Genomic DNA, 18,333 nt, shown 5'->3' on the forward strand with positions numbered 1-18,333 from the left:
CCTGATCGCCTACGTGTTGCTGACCGTCTCTGGGATTCAGTGTCTTCAACTGGCAACTGAGAATGCTGGGCAAACGCCCTGAAATTTCTCGAGGTCTTCGACGGAAAAGGCCGCCCTCCCCACGGAAGGGCAGGGACTCCACAGGTGAGTCGCAGGTCGCTGGCGCGCGCGCCGCGTAGAACGCGAATGCACGCCTCTGTGTGGTGTTTGTGCAGAAGTGCGGAGCGCGTTCTTTCTTATTAACACTCCCAGGCTCCGGGTCTGCCCAAGAACTCAGCTGGCACGGGGGGCGGGGGGCGTGGGGGTGCTCCCTGGGGCGCAGAGCCTTGTCGGCCGCCAGATCCGGCGTGTGTCCGTGGGTCTCGGCCGCGGCAGCGGCCCTGGGGTGCTAGAGCGGCCGGACGCGGGAAGGCGGGGCGTCCGGGCGACCCGGGCGGGACGCGCGCTGGACGGGGCGGGGCGCGCGGCGGCGTTAGGGGAGCCTGGCTCGGCCGCTGGGCTTTCGGTGCTGCGAGCGGGCCACCATGCTCAGCGTCCTGCACTTCCTCCGGAGCTTATTTAAGGTGAGACGCGGCATCCCCCTGGCCCCTGCGGGCGCTGGGCGGCGGATGGCTATGCGCTGGGAGCAGAGCTGGTGCACGCCGCTGCGCTCCGAGCTTCCCGCTGGGCGCCGGGTGGTTAGGGGCACCCAGGGCGCTCCCTGCCGCCCCCAACTTTCTAAAGTGCCGATCGAGAGAGCGTGTCCGCCCCGATGTGGGAAAGGAGAGGTGTCCATCAAAGGTAGGTTGGACGGCAGGCCAGGGTCAGCATTGGTGAGACAGACGCCGAGTGCCCGGCCTCCCTGGCACCTGCTCACCCTCGCTCGGCTCGCAGGGCACAAGTCAGCCTAGGCTCCTCCGAGCAGGACCACCGATTCCGGGAAGGACGGCTTGTGCCTGATCCAATCGTGCCCAGGAAGGAAGTCGTTGATATTTTTATTACCCAGGCTGAGGGGACCCGAGGTACCCAGGGAGCATATCAGCCGGGTTGGGGCATCGTTTTGAGAAAGGGATGTCTAAGCGCGGGAAGGAGAACAGGAACCTGGGGACTTTTAGACTTCTGCATGAAGTGCCCCTCTGCCCAGGCCGGAATCTCCAGACTGCTCATTAGTCAAGTTTCTCTGGGGCACCCTTACCTTCCATGCCTGGAAGGGGACCCTGTGGTGAGTAGTTGGCTGCAGATTGCCTACCTCCGCCTCCACAGGTGAGAAGCCTGGGACCGTGGTGGGAGGCAGGATGGGGTTGGCTCTGCCTGAAACCAACTGCATAAAAAAGAAGAGGCAAAGAATTGTTACAGAGTGGCAGCCCCTCAGTAGGCAGCCAAACATTGGGGCCTGCCAGAGCATGGAACTGCCCATGGTGGGAGGGGTTGCTCTACTTGGCTCTGAGACCGTTTTCTCCTAGAGTGCAGACTGAAGGGTCCAGGTAAAGGTCTCTGGCTCTGAGAGCCCTGGGGAAAGTGGCTGGAAGCCAAATGACCTAGAGATGCGCTAGCAGGAACCCTGCCCTCAGCCAGTCTGGAAGAGCAGGCTGAGAATCAGTTCACACCACAGGAATAATTAATGCATACATTAGGAGGGGAAAGGGATGGAGCCTTTCAGCAACTGGTATTAGTGAGTGATGTTGTTTGGTGTTCTTTGAAGAACAGGGGAATGTGGCAGGTGTCAGGGCTGTAGCTCTGAACACACAGACCCCCCTTATCCTCCTTTGCATTCTGATTCTGTTACTGACAAGCTGTACAGACTTGGTGCCATCACTTAACCATGCTGGTCTTTGTTTGCCTATTTGACAAGTGTGGACAACAATGCCACACCTTTCTAGGTAGGTATGAGGATCTTATTACAAACCATACATGTGTTTCAGAGCACTGAGCCAAGGACCTTTGTCCTTTTCCACTCATGGCAGTGGTCACAGGCCACCCAGGTGAGGGGAAGTTTGCTGCGCAGAATCAGGAGCACAGGAAACAGGCAAGGGTGACTTGGGAGGAGGTCACTGGGCCTCCCAGGGCCTTGCCTGCCTGCTGAGTGGGAGCCTCCTAGGAAGGGGGCCCTTTGACTAAATATTCTCATGGGACGCACTCTCTTCACATTCCTAGCCTGTCCCCAGCACCCGCTGCCTACCCTAGGGTCCCCAGAGTCTTAACACATCTCAGACCTCCCTCTGTGCATACCATGGGAATGAGTAGATGTGCCTCTCAAAGGATGTCCTTTCTGCTGCCCTGCAGAGCCACCCTTGGGAGGAGCCTTGAATGCCACGGTAGGTAGTCCACTTCTGGCTGTGCAGGTATATCTTGCGGAGCCACCATGTAAAGACCATTCACACATGCGTTTCCTTTAGACACTGGTCATAACGAATGCCCCATGGGGCCACAGGAGTGGGAAGTAGAGGGAACCACCTCCTGACCTCTCCTGAGCCTGGGCCTGTACTGACCACTTGGTGATAAGTAACTGACTTGGTTACTTGCCTGATCAAGAATGCTGCTCCATCCTAGGGAACTCAGATCACTGGAGTCCCACAGTCAGTCTCTGATAATAGAGACACAGTCTCCACCAAGGGCCAGGAGCAAGAGCAATCCATCAAACCCCAGTCCCCAGCTGAGACTTCTGTTGGGATTTGTTCTGCTCTAGGCACGGTGTGAACTCAGTCTTGTGACAGAGCTTCTCACAGTGCAAGGAGAGCGGAGAGAACCTGCTCATGGCCTTTGGGATCACCCAGCAGATGAGTTGGAGCAGCACACCTAAGGGAAAACAGGTTTCTTCTAAAACCCAGACATCTGCCCAGCGCTGTGCATCTCTCTTGAGGGTCAGGTGCTGAAGTCCAGCAGCATGCCTTTCATTTTCAAAAGGCTTTCCAAAATGTTCCAGACAACTGAATACCTCTGCTGCCTGCCTGGATGTTTCGCTGAAGTAGAAGTTCTTTCTGTTTTCATACTAAGCATGTTGCTCAGTCGTATCCAACTCTTTGCAACCCTATGGAAAACAGCCTACCAGGTTCCTCTGTTCATGGAATTTTCAAGGCAGTGATTGATACTGGAGTGGGTTGCCATTTCTTTCTCCAGAGGATTTTCCCGACCCAGGGACTGAAACCCCGTCTCTTTAGTCTCCTGCATTGGCAGGCAGATTTTTTCTTTTCTTTCTTTTTTTTTTTTTTAATCACTGTGCCACCTGGGAAGCCTCTCTGTTTTCATTTTTAAATTACTTTTTATTGGAGAATACAATGTTGTGTTAGTTTCTGTTGTACAGCAAAATGAATCAGCTGTATGTATCCATATATCCTCTCTTTTGTGGATTTCCTTCCCATTTAGGTCACCACAGAGAACTGAATAAAGTTCCTTGAGCTATACAGTATGTTCTCATTAGTTATCTGTTTTATACATAGTAGCAATAGTATATATATCAGTTCAGTTCAGTTCAGTCACTCAGTCGTGTCCGACTCTTTGCAACCCCATGAATCGCAGCACGCCAGGCCTCCCTGTCCATCACCAACTTCCGGAGTTCACCCAGACTCACGTCCATCGAATCATGTATATGTACATATATATGTATCAATTCCAATCTCCCAATTCCTCTCACCCCTCTTTCACGCCTGTGTCCATATGCTTGTTCTCTATGTCTGTGTCTCTCTTTCTCATTTGCAAATAAGATTGTACCATTTTTCTGGATTCCACATAAGTGCATTAATATATGATATTTGTCTCTCTCTTTGTGACTTCACTCTGTATGACAGACTCAAGGAATCTTGGCCCCACACTCTAGTCCACATCGGGGTACCTTGCTAATTGCTGTTCTCCAAGCCCTGTCAGTGTGGTGGTACCATAGACCAGCATGAGGTCTTTAGAAGCAGGAAGGTCAAAGTCTCTGCTCACTAAATTATGGCACAGAATCAGCAGAGCCCTGAAGCAGGGCAATGAAGCTATGCTGTGCCTCTCACAGGGAAAGTGACTGACTCGTGCTGATCCCTATATCAGCAGTTGAGACAAGAAATACATATACACACAGGTACACTTTTTGCCAAATCCATGACAAGGACTGTAATACATTTGTTCCATTTGGGGAGATTGCTTGTGGGTCAGAACAGGAGAATCCAAACAGTTAAATGTAAACTGGTCCACCGGCATTTGCAAGGCCCCATGTCTTCTGAACAAGCCAAGCTGGGATGTTGAACAGGGCTGCAATAGGGGGTTTCTGTCCTCCACTGCGATTTCTCAGTTGCCAGAGCTGAAGTGTCGCTTTTGATCCCCTGTTTTGGATGGGTGGGGGTGTTCAGAAGCTTCAGTTAGCCTTTCTTCCCACAGTCTCTCCACATCATGAGCGAAGGAATGGAGGTGGGGTTTCCACAGGGACTGAGCATGTCTTTGCCAACTGAACACTGTGGAGCTGGGAAAATCTCTGGAGGACAGACTCAGGATTCCAATGGGCTACCATGAGGTGGATGCATGGGAAGGCTCCATTTATGACCTGGCATGCCTTCCACTTCTCGTAGGCCACGAATTCATATTAGAACGGAGCCAGTGTTCACTAACTTCTGAAATGTCCAGGTGTTTCTCTGTATGGAGCCTTCAGAAGATTCATAGTACTACTTGCTTAGGATGTTATTGCAGGTAACCAGCCTCCTCCTCACTGAAGGAATTCTGGATCTGTTGTCTCAAACCTGGGAGTTAGGCAAGGGACAGTGAAGTTTAATCAATAAATATTTATTGAACATCTACTATCTTCCAGACACTGTTTTAGGCACAGTAAGAACTTTTTTTTTTTTTTGCATTTTTTCCAAAATATTGTGAATGAGCTCAGTCGTTCAGTCATGTTTGAATCTTTACAACGCCATGGACTGTGTCCCACCGGGCTCCTCTGACTTTGGGATTTTCCAGGCAAAGATACTGGAGTGAGTTGCTTTTTCTTACTCCAGGGCATCTTCCCAATGCAGGGATCAAATCTGCATCTCCTGCATTGGCAGGTGGATTCCTCACCACCTGGGAAGCCCTTTCAGAATTACACAAGTCCAGCAGGACCCCACTGGTGTTGCCCGTCCACTTCAGTCCTGGTACCCCCAAAGAGCTGTGACATCAGAACAGTCATTTTGGCTTCTGGCACTGTAACACTGCTTCTCATCCTCTGTCATCCAATCTGCCATTGCCCCATCTGCCACCACCAAAGACCGCATTTCTCATCAGCATCACCAGTGGATAAAGAATAGCGTCTATGGCAATTTTCCAAGATGCTGACATTCTCCTTGCCAAAGTAGGTGTCTGTACCTCTGTGTCTTTTGGCTTTATAGGGGACACAGTTAGGGGGTTGTGAGCAGATTGCTCTTGGTAAATCCACCCCAACACTCTGTCCCTTAAGGTATTTGGACTCCTTCAAGGAATTTCTGCCTTGTCCATTTCAATTCATGAGCCAATAGCAAACTGAGGTTTTATTCAACCAGCAGGTCACCTGCTGGAGCACACCTTGGGTACTGGAACTAGCTTGCTACCTCCAGAACAAGTGCCTGCACCCAAGTTAACATTATTCCTGACCCACAGTGCTTTTCTTCCCTCCCTGGCCAGACGCTCTTACAATCCATTCCCATCTGTTTCCCCAGATTTTTGCCAGTGCATGTTGGCAAAGTGATAATTTTCTGGAACATGAACCTTTTCCTCCGTAGTCTGAGTTGGTAACTGGTTCCCATGGCCATGCTGAGATAAGCCTGTATTTTGTTCTGGAGGCAGGGAAGGGGGCAGGGGTGGATGTGAGGGGAACAGGTCTCACTTCACAGGGGAAAATGATCACAGGTTCTTGCAGCAGTCAGAGAGAGAATCAGGGGCTGAGTTTGTGACTCTCCTAATAGATGGCCATTGCTAAGGCCAGGGGTCTCAGGCTTTTCTGGACAATGCTCTGAGTTTCATTCAAGGAACAAGGAAGCAGTCATTCAGCTCCCCAGTCCACACGCTGAGAGAATCAGACTGGTCTTGGTGCAGGGTTATCTCAGGCCTGGGGCTGCAAAAGAGAGGAAATACTTCATGTTCAGTCAGAGAGTCCTGGGAGCTCAGGGGTTTGAGTTTGTTGTCCTCCGTCTTTAATCTGGCTGGGGCAGTTAGAAATGACACAGTCACCCCACAGTGCTTGAGATCTTCATGCCTTTCCCTCAGTTTTCATAGCAAGGTCACTTTTCCCTCCAAAGCCCCTAGTAGACTTAGACACAGCTGATTGAATTAAGGGTTTGCCATGCATGCGGTGAGGTACTGGAGTTTTGTAACTTAATGCCCAATATATTTTCACTGCCTTTGGCCTAAAATTGATGGATTAACCAATCCTAGCACTTCTCCCACTGCTCCTTTCTTTAAGGGTTTATTATCTATAATCACCTAGTAACAGTTTCTTTATTAGTGAAGGCTCTTGGTTGCAAGACAAAAATGAACTCCAGTTAAGTGGAAAAAGAAAAGGAACTATCCTGTCAAGGTATGGATAACTTCCAGGATCCAGCTTGGGCAGGGATCAGGAGAGGTGGGGCACAGTCAGTCCTGCTCAACAGGCCAACTGCTGAGGACGCCTCTGGCGGGGCTATGTCCAGACACTCAGCTCTGCCTCTCCTCTCTGAGAGTGTCTCCACCTTCCTCTTGCAGGCAGTTAGGTCTGTTCTCAAGAGCCACTGGAGCTGGGCCCAGGCTGCCCTCTGGAGGGTGGGAACAGAGGGAGTCTGCCCCTTTCTGTTTCCAAGACGGGTGGGTCCCAGTTTCTCAACTGTCCGAAGAGCCCCTCTGACCCCAGTCAGGACTGTTGTTCAGATGCTGGGCAGGGAAGCAGTAAATGCCCCCATGAAGTTAAGGAAAAGTCCCACCAGGTCTCAGCCTACCAACCTTGGTGGTGAGGGGTGTGTATTCCAGTTCCTAGGGGCATTTGCTAGGGAGTCACCCACATGTTTCAGCTCTTCTGGGTAAAGGTTACACTAGGCACCTGAAACCACAGACACTCTGCCCCTCGAAGAGGTCATGAGGAGGCTGTCCCCTGAGTCCTAAAGAGGCCGGTCCCTTGGGATGACAGAGAGGGATGTGGGCAGCTCTGGGAATCAGCTGCCTGCCAAGAGACCCTCAGTACCAACCCAGGGCTGCTGCTTTCCCACCACCCAGGACTCTGCCATCCTCGGCCATGGTGCTGCTCAGGGACCTGGTGCTTCTTCTCTGCTCTGGAGCCATCTCTCCCACATGGCCCTTCACAAGCCTCAGACGTGGCCAGAGGCCAGAGGCCACCTCTGCTTTTGTTCCAGAGCCTCCTTCTGCTCCCTCTGCCAACTCAGGGAACATCCCTGACCTCAACAGCTCCTCTTCATCTAGCTGTTCAAAATATACTTCTCAAACACCTCCATATTCTGAGTCCTGCTGTCTCCCTCTGAGATGAAGGCTCTGAGAAGGCAGGGCTGAGGTTTGGAGCATAGTGTCCTGGGAAATGCTAGCCAAACCTGAGGAGTTCACCTGCAGAAGCAAAACCTTGGCCAGGTCAGTGTCTCAAGGGATCCCCTTGTCCAGGGGACCTTAGCTGGCCGACCAGGGTTGTCGGTTCTAGAGACATGTATTCCCACAACCTTCACCGCAAGCTTGGGCCAAGCTCAGCTCGGTCCTCTGGACTCTGGAGGCTTCGTCTCCTCACGTCTGGATGGCTATCCTCCCCTTGGCCACCAGCCAGTCGCAGCAGTCCTTTCTGGGCCAGCCTGAGACTTCAGCCACTCTCTGTAACATCAGGGGGGTGCTTTTGGTACTGTCAGGGCTTCCTGGCCCCAAATGTTTTGTTGGCTTCTCCTACCAGATAGAACTGGGCAGTGTCCCAGTGTCCCGAGAAGCGCTCTGTCTTTCGGGAGTCCTTTCATGGTTTCCTCGCCTCTGATATAGGCAATCTCCTCCTTGCCAGTTGTAATACTGTGAGGTTCATTGGCTGCTCCGAGGCCCTCCTGGGTAACCAATGTGAGCTGTCTTAGGAGTGGGGGGGGGGGCACTGCCTGTGAGGCCTTGCTGCCACTCATCTGTTGATCCATGTGCCACATTCAAGGACTAGTGCCCTGCCAAGGGTGCCACCACACCACACCAGCTGCCACACCTTACCACCTCCTCCAGGAAGTCTTCCTTGATGCTTCTTTCTCTCCCCTTTGGACCCTTCTCTGTGTTGTCTTTGCAGCTCAGCTTCCTTCAGTCATAGGAGCATACTGAATTATAATTGTCTCTCACTTCTCCGTGCACATGTTCATTTAAATTTAATTTTACTAAGGATTAACTGACTGTATATTTTCATTTTGTACTGTCCTTAGAAGATTCCATGACTACACATTATGATTTCCTTTTTTCCTTAAGTTCCCAGCTTTTTCTCATGTATGACATGCCACAGACGATGACACAAAAACAAGCCATTTCATGCCCCATGTGCAACAGTGCTTCCACGTACTTAGTAATTAACGGATATACTAATTCAAAACTCACCATACTTGATATTGGGAGGTAGATTCATGAGTGTTCATTTTATTATTATTTCATAGCATATATAAATATATTTCTGCTTTTGCGTATCATATATTGCATGTGTGCATGCCAAGCTGCTCAGTCGTGTCTGACACTTTGTGACCCCATAGACTGTAGCCTGCCAGGCTCCTCTGTCCATGCAATTTTCCAGGCAAGAAAATGAGTGGGTTTCCATTTCCTACCCCAGGGGATCTTCCCTGACCCAGGGATTGAACCCGCGTCTGTTGAGTCTCCTGCATTGGCAGGAGGATTCTTTACCACTCTGCCTCCTAGGAAGCCTGTATCACATATTGCATAATTTAAAAATCGACCATTTAGTAAACCAATCAGCACAAACAGGAAATAGGAAAAAAATAGAGAAAGCCTCTTCTGGTTCTTAATGACCTGCTGTCCATGAAGGATCCAGCATGGGGTGGGGCAGGAGTTATCACCCATGGGCTGCAGCTGAGCCCTGGATCTCTTTCCCGTCTAGACAGCTGAGCACTGCAGGTAGGAGGGTGACATTCAGGACTGGATGGAGCCGTGCTCAGTGGCATCTGATTAAGTAAATGACAAGAAAATTATTTGAAGCACAAGTGACAGGTGAACGGACTGCTTCCTTCATGGCTCAGGCTGATGCAGCCAGGGCCCTGCGTGCCTGACATCCGAGGCTGCAGCTTTCAGCAAAGCTGCACATCGGAATCAGCAGCCACACAAACTGAGTGGATCAGAATCCAGACCCGGGGCCCAGGCCCCAGTTCCCGAGCTTGCAGATGATGCCAGGGCGTGGCTAAGCTCAGAAGCACTGCTCTACAGACCCTGGCGCTGCCTGCACTCTCCACTAGGACAGGGCCATTCTCAGGGATTCTCTGGACTGAAGAGAAGCTGAGGCCAGACCGCAGGTTTCCCTGTGACCTTCATACTGCCCTGATGTTCCCGAGGGGGCATATGCTCCCCTGTTGGCTGGAAGTGGCCATGGCTGAATCCCAGCAGCTTTCTGCTGTGGATCACTTCCCCCCAGGCAGCCCCAGTGCTGTGGGTGTTCGCCATGTACCGTGTGTACCAAATGGGCAATGTGTCTCTCCTGGCAGCTTTTGCCATGAGGTGAAGATTTCCTGAGCCTAAGAAGTGACGGAGCAGGGCCTGGGCTGGGAAGATGTACTGTGTGGTGCTGCCCCTCCTCCTGGGCCCCTGGCATTGGTAGTGGGCCTGGGGGTGGGGGCAGTATGGACCAGCTCTCCCATGGGGCTCAGGCACCTTCATTTGAAACTCTTCCACTTCTAGGGATGTTGTGAAAGTTAAATGATAATAAAAACATGGAAAAACCTGCAGTCACCCAGCATAGATTAAGCTCTCAACAGTTCTTACCTCCTGTGTTTCTCCTTGCCCAGCTCTGTTTCTCTCCTCCTCAAAACAAATAGTTTTTCTTGTAACCAGTGGAGCTGAATGGAAGCCCATCTCCTGATACACGGCCACATGGGTGTGCTGCTCAGGCTACACCAGCCTGCAGCTCCTGACACAGCTACAAGTTGAATTTTCACAGAAGAGCTCAGACCCTATGCCCAGAATAGTTGGCGAAGCCAGTCCTTGGAGTAGCCCACGTCCTGGAAAGGGGTGTGAATACTGAGCCTTGTGAGAAAGTGAGAAGCAACTGAATCGAGGTGCACCCCTGCCTCAGAATACCACTTAGTGAGGGAGGAGGGGGCTGCTGGGACACACCCAACCAGATGGATTTCCAGAGTTCTGAGAGTGGCCAGAATGCTGCATGGTTGTATTTATCTAAAATTGCAGACAATACTCATAAGTCTCTAGTGACAGAAAGCAGAGTGTGGGACAGGTGGGGGCTGAAGAGTGGGATGGCAGAGAGACCTCAGCTGGTGGGGACATGAGACATCCGTTGCCTTCTCTGGTGATGGTTTCATGGTGTATACCATGTCAGAAACCCTCAAGTCCTACCTCTGATGTGGGCAGTTTACCTCGATAGATTCAGGGTCTCTCCCTGGCAAAATAGGACTGAAATCTCTTAGCTAGAGCATCTCAAAACACTCCTCCCTGCTTAAAAATGATCCCCTTTCTCTCTTCACCCCCTTCCTGAGGTGCCATGGGTATAGAGACTACAGTGGTTCGGGGGCAGTGATGGCCAGGGAGATGGAGGCCTCATCTGGGATAGAGTCGGGGAATTCTGGTTTTGTCAGTGGATGTGTCCTCAGATCAAGGGTGCATTGTCTGGGTGTGTCATTTCTGGCTGTAAAAGGTTTAGGGCCTGGGGTGCCTGGTCATCTAGTGCCTCCACCCCGAGAGTCAGACATTGGGCTCCTGGGAGTGTCGAGTACCTCCCTGCAGCTGTGTGAGGTGATGTTGGTAAGGACTTGCTGCTGGAGTTGGCTTGTAGGTGGGTTTGGAGGGGTTTAAGGCAGCAGGGATGCTGTAAGGAAGCAGAAAGAATTCTGCGATTGAGTAATTCAGTAAATCTCACCCAGGAGGAAGTATGACTGGTCTGAGGCTAAACCTGGGATTGATGAAGCAGCAGCCATTGCCCAGAATAGCCAGCTGTTTCCTCTTTGTGACCTGCAGTGTGTGTTCTGTCTGTGCCCAGGTGTGAACATGGGGGGACTTTGTCACAACCCCGGAGTGCCTTGCCTGATGCTGATGCTTCATGACGTTGTTCATATTCCGCAGAAGGACACTGGGCTTCACCGTGACTCCAGGAGCGCTCCTGCATTTCACGGGCACTGTTGTCTTTCTTGCTTACTGGAAGTGAGCTGGGTGGATATCCAACCCCCGAGAGCTTTATCACAGATGCGTGCCAAGGCCCTTCCTGGCCCCAGTGACCCAGCTCTCCTGACGGTGCCCAGAAGGCATTTGGGAAAAGCCTTGGGGTGATTCTGTGCTTCTGCTGTGGACCATGGCATGGAGCCCGGCTTGTCTTCTTAACTTGCTGAGCCCAGCAGAACGGGTGCTCCGAGTCCCTCACCCCCACCCAGCCAGCTCCGGCCTCCAGAAGCAAGTCCACCCCTCCCACCCAGGAAGTGGGCCTTCCCAGCCCTGCTGCTGTCTGTGTTCTGCTCCTTGCTGACCAGGGGCAGCTAGCGACACTGCCTCTGTCCCAAAGCATCTGCTCCTCACTTGGTGTCTGAATTCCTCAACTGGGAAAAGCCAGAAGGAGATACGAGAGACCTTGTAAGACAGGAGGTTTCCACCATCACGGTAGACTTGGGATGGGGGGCACCCCATCCTAACTGTGAGCAGGGTGTGGCTCAGTCATCCAAATTTCATTTCCCTATAAAATGAGGGTAACAATCTGTCAGATCACGAGTTGGTAAGCTCACATTTGTAAAATGTGTGGCCTGTGTACCTTGAGTCTAGAAGACTCAGGCCCCTCAGAGGACTAGACCCCAAGGTGGGAGCATGTTTGGTATTCGGGGCCCTTCTGAGGCTGCCTCAGTTTCTCCTCTCTTTGTGAGTTCTGGAGTTTATAAAATGTCAGGAGAGGATTCATCAGGGAAAACATTGGCTTAGAAAAGACACAGCCTCCACCCTAAGGGTGATGAGTAAGACACAGAGGATGGCGGGACAGGTGGAGGGCAGCCACCCCTGTGCCCGCAGCCTGCTGCCCAGCTCCCCCTCCCCTCCTGATCATCCCAGGGGCCATGCAGCCCTCCCCCTCCCCACAGGCCCTCCCCTGGCCTCAGTCTCAGGAACGGGGCAGGGCCTGAGCCTCTGGATAGGGCCGCCTGTGGCTGGTCACTTCTGGCTGAAGCTGCTGGCCAAGTAGAGACCACAGTTGTGGGAAAGGCCACGTGGGAGCAGGGACTCGGCAGTGCGGTGGGGAAGGAGGCTGGACACGGACACGGAGGGTCGGCTGGGAGGAGCACTGAGGGCTCGGTGTCCGGGCAGAAGGGCTGACTTTGCAGTTTGGTGGAGTTTGCGTGAGACAGGAGCTTTCTCCAGGGAAATGTGCTTCCCTTACCCCCACCCTGTCTCAGGACCACCCTCGGAAGCAGCTGCTGGAAAGGCAGGCTTAGATCCAACCTGAAGGGCCCCAGGCTCTGGCCCACTGTTCTGATTTGATCCCAGAAGTGGACTTCATTCATTCTAGCCACAGCATCTGCCAACTCCTTTTTCACCCCAGGCCCTCTGCTGGGGAGGCTAAGCCATGAGTGAGAGAGAGTCTGGCTGTCCAAGCACCTCCAGTAGGTGGTTCTAAATTCTCCTGAGCACCAGGTCAGTAACTGAAACCTGGGTATGAGGCGATGGGTGGCTCTATGTGCTATTGGGACAGAGTCAGACACTGCCCGTGGGGGACGTGCTGCAGTGAGGCTGTGGGAGGGCCTGGTGGGGTCGGGGTGCTTGGGGGATCAGGTGTCGGGAGGGAGGCACTGAGCCCTGAAGCAGGGGTGCAGTGCTCACGGGGCCTGGCCAGGGGCGCTGCCTGGAGGACAGGGGGCCTTGCCTCAAGAGGCTGACCAGGTCCTGGACACCTCTGGTCCTTCACCCCAGCCAATGCCAGGTCGGAAAGTTTTTGCCAAGGCACAGGGGTGAGAAGGGAAAGGCAGGCCTGCCCAGGGAGCAAGTACTGCCTGCCTGTGTGCACCGCAGGCCAGGCGCCAGCCCGCCACGAGGCGGGGAGGAGAGGGCTGCTGCGAGGCCTCGCCTGCTGCCCGCACCTCTGCCCCCTTGTCTGTAGCCCTCGAGTTTGCTTCTTTCTGAAACAGGTCCAGTGCGGACCCTGTGGAGGGGCCCCTGAAGAGGGTGCCAGGATCTGGGGAAGCTCTGGCTTGTCACAGGGGCCTTGGGGGAGACACCCTGTATTCACCCAGGAACAGGAATGGGCAGGGAGAGGGTATGTGCAAGCTTTCTGTGCCCTGTTTGGAGAGTCTTCCCCTTTGCTGTTCACAGAGGCACCTCTGACCAGGGCCCCATGTCCAAGCAATAAGGTGGGGGTACAGCAGCCACACTGCTCATGGGGTCACTCCAAAGGACTGGCTGGGCCAGCTTCTTGCCAAGGACCCTGAGGGAGGCTCACCTCAACCTCTCTCTTGAGATGTACTGCAGCAAACCACCTTTCCTGGAACTTAAGACACACTTCTCAGAAAACAACTTGATTCTTCTAAAATCAAGATGCATTTATAATTGATGTGCACATTTAAGAATGATTTCCTCTTCCTCTCAAAAGCTGTCACTAACTTTGCAGCATCTGTGGACGGAGGAAACAGAACAGTTGTAACTCCCCCTCGTGATCAGGACACACAATGCATGCATCTCCTGAGCTCCCAGTCCCAGCCCAACCGGGGAGGCAGATGACTTCCTAAAAAAACCTCCACTCCCAGGGCGTCCTCAGAGTGACTTGCCAGGATGGAGGGACTTTTCCCAGGGAGGAAGGAGGGGTCCCCCAACATTCCAGGAGAGGCTCCCACCAGCCCCAGGGCCTGCACCACATCTTCCTAGCAGTGAGTGTGATCACCATGATTTTGTGCCTGATGGACAGAGCAGCGGCCAACTTTTGGCTGAGCGTCCGCTGTGTCCCTCTTTGTGCAGGCAGTCACCTCTCAAGATACCTCAAGGGAGCAGGCATTTCTGGTGACCCATGTGTGTCTACCAGAGAGCTGCTGATACAGCCAGTCATCACATTCAAGGACTGTTTCTCTGGCTCTATTCTCCTCCAATAAGGCTGGTTCTGAGACCCACCCCCAGCTTGTCTGTGGCCCCCAACCAGCGCTAAATGGCTCCTGATTGGATTCCCAACTCCAGGTCCTCCAAATTGGCCATGTTCTTCTCTCCCTCTGGTGCAGCTGCACATATGTCTGCCTAACACAGTAGACCATAGAGTACAGCACATGGTCGGTGGGCAGGGGAGCAGGTGGTAGGGGTGGCACAGCCTCTAGGAGGGGTGCAGCAGGCAGGCAAGTGTCCCTCCTAACAGAGGCCTCATCTGTAGATGAATGAACTCGAGCTCTCAAGGGTGATAAGCAGAGGAGTGAAGGTAGAACAAAACCCTACATTGATGCCCCCATTTTTCTGCCACGCTGGGCAGCCTCCAGCAATCTAGGCTTTCCAGTGAGACCCTTTGTGATGATGTTCTTGGCGACCAGGCCTCTGCCATACATGTGCTTCTGTGTCTGATGGAGAACCCCCCTCCTTGCACAGGCATGGTGTGCCCCAGGCCCACCATGAGCCTTGGAGGAACCTAGGACCCCCAGGTGCAGGCCTGCCTGGGGCTGCCACACCCGCATCCCACCGTGAGAGGTTCTCTCAGTCCCTCTGAGTAGGTCTGTCTCTGAAACTGAAACGACAACCTGCTGAAGCCCCTATGCAGGGCTGCAGAGAGGGCAGGAGGAAGTGAGGTTCTCCAGCTTTGTGCAGCTTGTAGCCACTATGGACATGCAGGTGTGTTTGCACACGGAGAAGGTTGAGTACTGACTGAGGCTGGGATGGAACCATCTCCCTGCTTTTCTTCTTGGGTGAGGCAGGGGAGGGGGAGGCATGGCAAGAGAAAAGCAGATCAAAAAGGGCATGAGTTAGGACTCGTCTGTAGATGGTGACAGGCATCACCAGGCCGTCCCTGGTGGGCAGGCTGAGCTGGTCTCTGTCTCTTCACTTCAGAGAGCCTGTGAAGACCCCTGGGCCAGCCCTGGTTGGCATTAGTAAACTGTATGGTGTTGTTTCTCAGGCAGTTATGTCTTCTCAGGGAAAGGAAGGCTACGCTCTTCCCCAGAAGAGACACAGCTAGGAGCCATGGGCGGGAATGTACTTCAGCCGGGACCTAGGAACACCTTTGTCTTGAGGAGACTCACTCTATGGCGGGTGAGGAAGGCCAGTCCCACACCCCTGCTAGGAAGGGACTGCTGCCAGGGCTTGGGTGGGTGGCCTCACTGCCTCTGGTCAAAAGAATGGGGCAGGGCAGGCGGGGGCCTGCAGGGAAGCTGCAGGGCAGCAGGTCAGAGACTGGCTCAGGGTGCTCACATGAAGAGACACAGTCACATCACCACCACGGATATGCATGAACACACAGCCACTGTAGCCTCTCGACTACTGCCATTACCGGAGCCTCTGTGACCTGGAGAACCCACCCTCCCTCTCAGGGCCTGTGGACGTGGCTCTCAAAATAATGGGGACATTCAGACTTGTTCTTCCCATCTCTGGGGACCCAGTAAGGCTCACGTGAGACACCACTATGTACCAGAGACGGGGAGTCAGAAAGACCTTTCCAAACTCAAACACCACCACTTAGCAGCCTGGACAAGTAGCTATTCTGAGCTTCAGTAAGGAAATCTGCAGGAAAAAACAGGAACACCAGCCACATTTTAGGATGAAATACTGTACATAAGGTACATGGATAGCATCTCATGCGTATCTGCCATCACATGTTATTTTTATAATGCTGTTACTTAGTTGCTGAGTTGTCTCCGACTCTTTCTGTGACCCCATGGACTGTAGCCCTGCCAGGCTTCTCTGTCCATGGGATTTCCCAGGCAAGAATACTGGAGTGGGTTGCCATTTCCTTCTCTGGGGGATCTTCCTGACCCAGGGGTTGAATATGTGTCTCCTGTGTTGGTAGGTGGGTTCTTTACCACTGAGCCACCTGGGAAGCCCTGTTTTTATAACAGGAAAGACAAACATAACAGGAGAGACAATTTTCATTCAGAGTGTACCTGCTCTCTGGCAGGCTCAGTGCTGGGGGCTAGAGTCTTAGAGGGGCTGACATGCTCCCCCTGGGGGAGCCTGGAGTCTGGTAGGAGAGACAGGTAGGCCCATGACAGCAACAAGGGCAACAACAGCTTCACCTCCACAGCTAGGGATTTGACAGGGAGTGGTGGTGCTGGAGAGCCCTGGAGAGGAAGCACTCAGCCCTGCCTGGGAAGACGGAGACTCCTGAGGAGCCAGGTGGGTAGGAAGCACTAATGTGAAGCCCCATGCACCTGTATGGATTCCTGATACCCAAGGAAAACTGAAGAGTGAGCAGGGGAGCCTATGAAGGAGGCGGAACAACATGCCTGAAGGCAAAGAATCAGTGCTGGGGCATCTTAGGAGACGCCCAGGTGTAAGGAGAGGCTGCGAGAAGTGAGGATGCAGAGCGTTTGTATGGGCAGTGGAGAGCCCAGGGGGTGACACCAGTTGTGGATGTGCCGAGACCTGAGGCAAGGGCTGGGGGGCACAGGAGCCCACCCCTTCTCAGGGCAGGATGTCCTTGTCCTGCTCAGAGCCCAGGAGCAGGACAGAAGAGGGCTTAGTGGGAAAAGGGCAGAGCCACCGCAGCCAACAGGACAATATTAGAAGATTCATTGCTCTCCTGGGCCCAGAGCAAGCTCCTCTCCCCTAGGGATCCTGGGCCTGCCACCTATACAGGCCAAGAGGTTTCTCAGGTTTCAGAGAAGCAGCTGTCTCCTTCTGGAAGCTTGACACACCCAGATCAGGAAACTTCCATCATGGTTCACCTGGCAAGAGCCTGTGTTTCTGGTTCCTTGGGTTTCCTGGTTTGGCATTTTCCAGTAGACATCTCTGTAAGGCATCACAAGGGACTCCCTGGCTCCCCCACAGCCATCCTAAGGCCCAGGCTGGGGTCTTCTGGAGGGAATTCCACACAGTAGCCCACACTCTGATGCTAACAGGCATATAGCTGATAACGAGCGTGTGATGGCAGAAAATTCAGAATAGATGGCAGAGGGAAGAGGGCTGAGCCACCCCATTACTCATGATGTAATTGGGTGGCTTCAGAGATAGCTGCTGCTGCTGCTGCTAAGTCACTTCAGTCATGTCTGACTCTGTGTGACCCCACAGATGGCAGCCCACCAGGCTCCCCCATCCCTGGAATTCTCCAGGCAAGAACACTGGAGTGGGTTGCCATTTCCTTCTCCAATGCATGAAAGTGAAAAGTCAAAGTGAAGTCGTTCAGTCGTGTCCGACTCTCAGCAACTCCATGGACTGCAGCCTTCTAGGCTCCTCTGTCCATGGGATTTTCCAGGCAGGAGTACTGGAGTAGGGTGCCATTGCCTTCTCCGTCAGAGATAGCACTTGACCTAATTCCACCTTTTCATCTGTAAAACACTACTTCACAAGCTTGTTGTTTGGACTTAGCTACAAGGTGAGATTTGAAGGAGGCATGTAATGCTGACGCCTTTCCTTTCCAATCTTCATCACATGGCAGACTACAAAGCACAGAGGCCAGCTTTGACTTCAGTCTTTCGCTGGACCCTGTGAGGCAATCACGGTCCAGGGTGGGGCTGCTGAGACATGTGTGGGCTGACCCAGGTGTCTGTGAGCATCAGCTCTAAGGACCAGCCATTCCTCGCCTTTTCTTGAGCTGTCTTGTGTCTCCATAGCACATTCTCCCTCTCTACAATGTGAGTGGTGCAGAACTTGGGGAGTGGGCCTGTCACGAGCACCTTCATTTGGGTCCACTGTTGTGTGCAGGCTACATGAGCCCTAGCAACATCCCAGCCGCTGTGGGAATACAGTGTGGGTCAGGTGAATTGAGGGCACAGCCGTAATAAAATACAATGAAGTCAGCCCTGAAAAATGGAAAGGCTGGTGCCAGAACTTCTGAATCCTAGTCCTAGCTTTGCTGTTACCTTTTTGTGTGATTCTGGGCAAGTCATTAAACCTGTGGGACAAGGAGTCTCAGTCCTCTCCCCTGTCAAATACGAACATCCTCTTTCCTGCTCTCCTCATGGGTTTTTGTGATGACTCAACTGATGACACAGGTGGGAATCACTTTGGAAAAAAAGAAATATATTCAATACAAGAGAAATTATTTTAGAAATTATGGGGTATCCAAACAAAATGGTAATAAAATTATGTCATAAAATAATACTTGGGGCCGCCCCCTCAGGATTC

General features: G+C 52.8%; 1 protein-coding gene across 1 annotated transcript in view; it reads left to right on the top strand.

The window, feature by feature from the left end:
- Nucleotides 1-514: 514 nt before the first annotated feature.
- The window catches only part of ARHGEF4 (Rho guanine nucleotide exchange factor 4), a 372,112-nt gene continuing 354,293 nt past the window's right edge, over nt 515-18,333 (top strand). Inside the window, 1 exon segment of the mRNA XM_069576860.1 lies at nt 515-563. Within this exon segment, the coding sequence (XP_069432961.1) occupies nt 525-563 (39 nt within the window). The 5' untranslated portion in view covers nt 515-524.

This window comes from Ovis canadensis, chromosome 2 (assembly GCF_042477335.2).
Source record: "Ovis canadensis isolate MfBH-ARS-UI-01 breed Bighorn chromosome 2, ARS-UI_OviCan_v2, whole genome shotgun sequence".
NCBI classification, from domain to species: domain Eukaryota; kingdom Metazoa; phylum Chordata; class Mammalia; order Artiodactyla; family Bovidae; genus Ovis; species Ovis canadensis.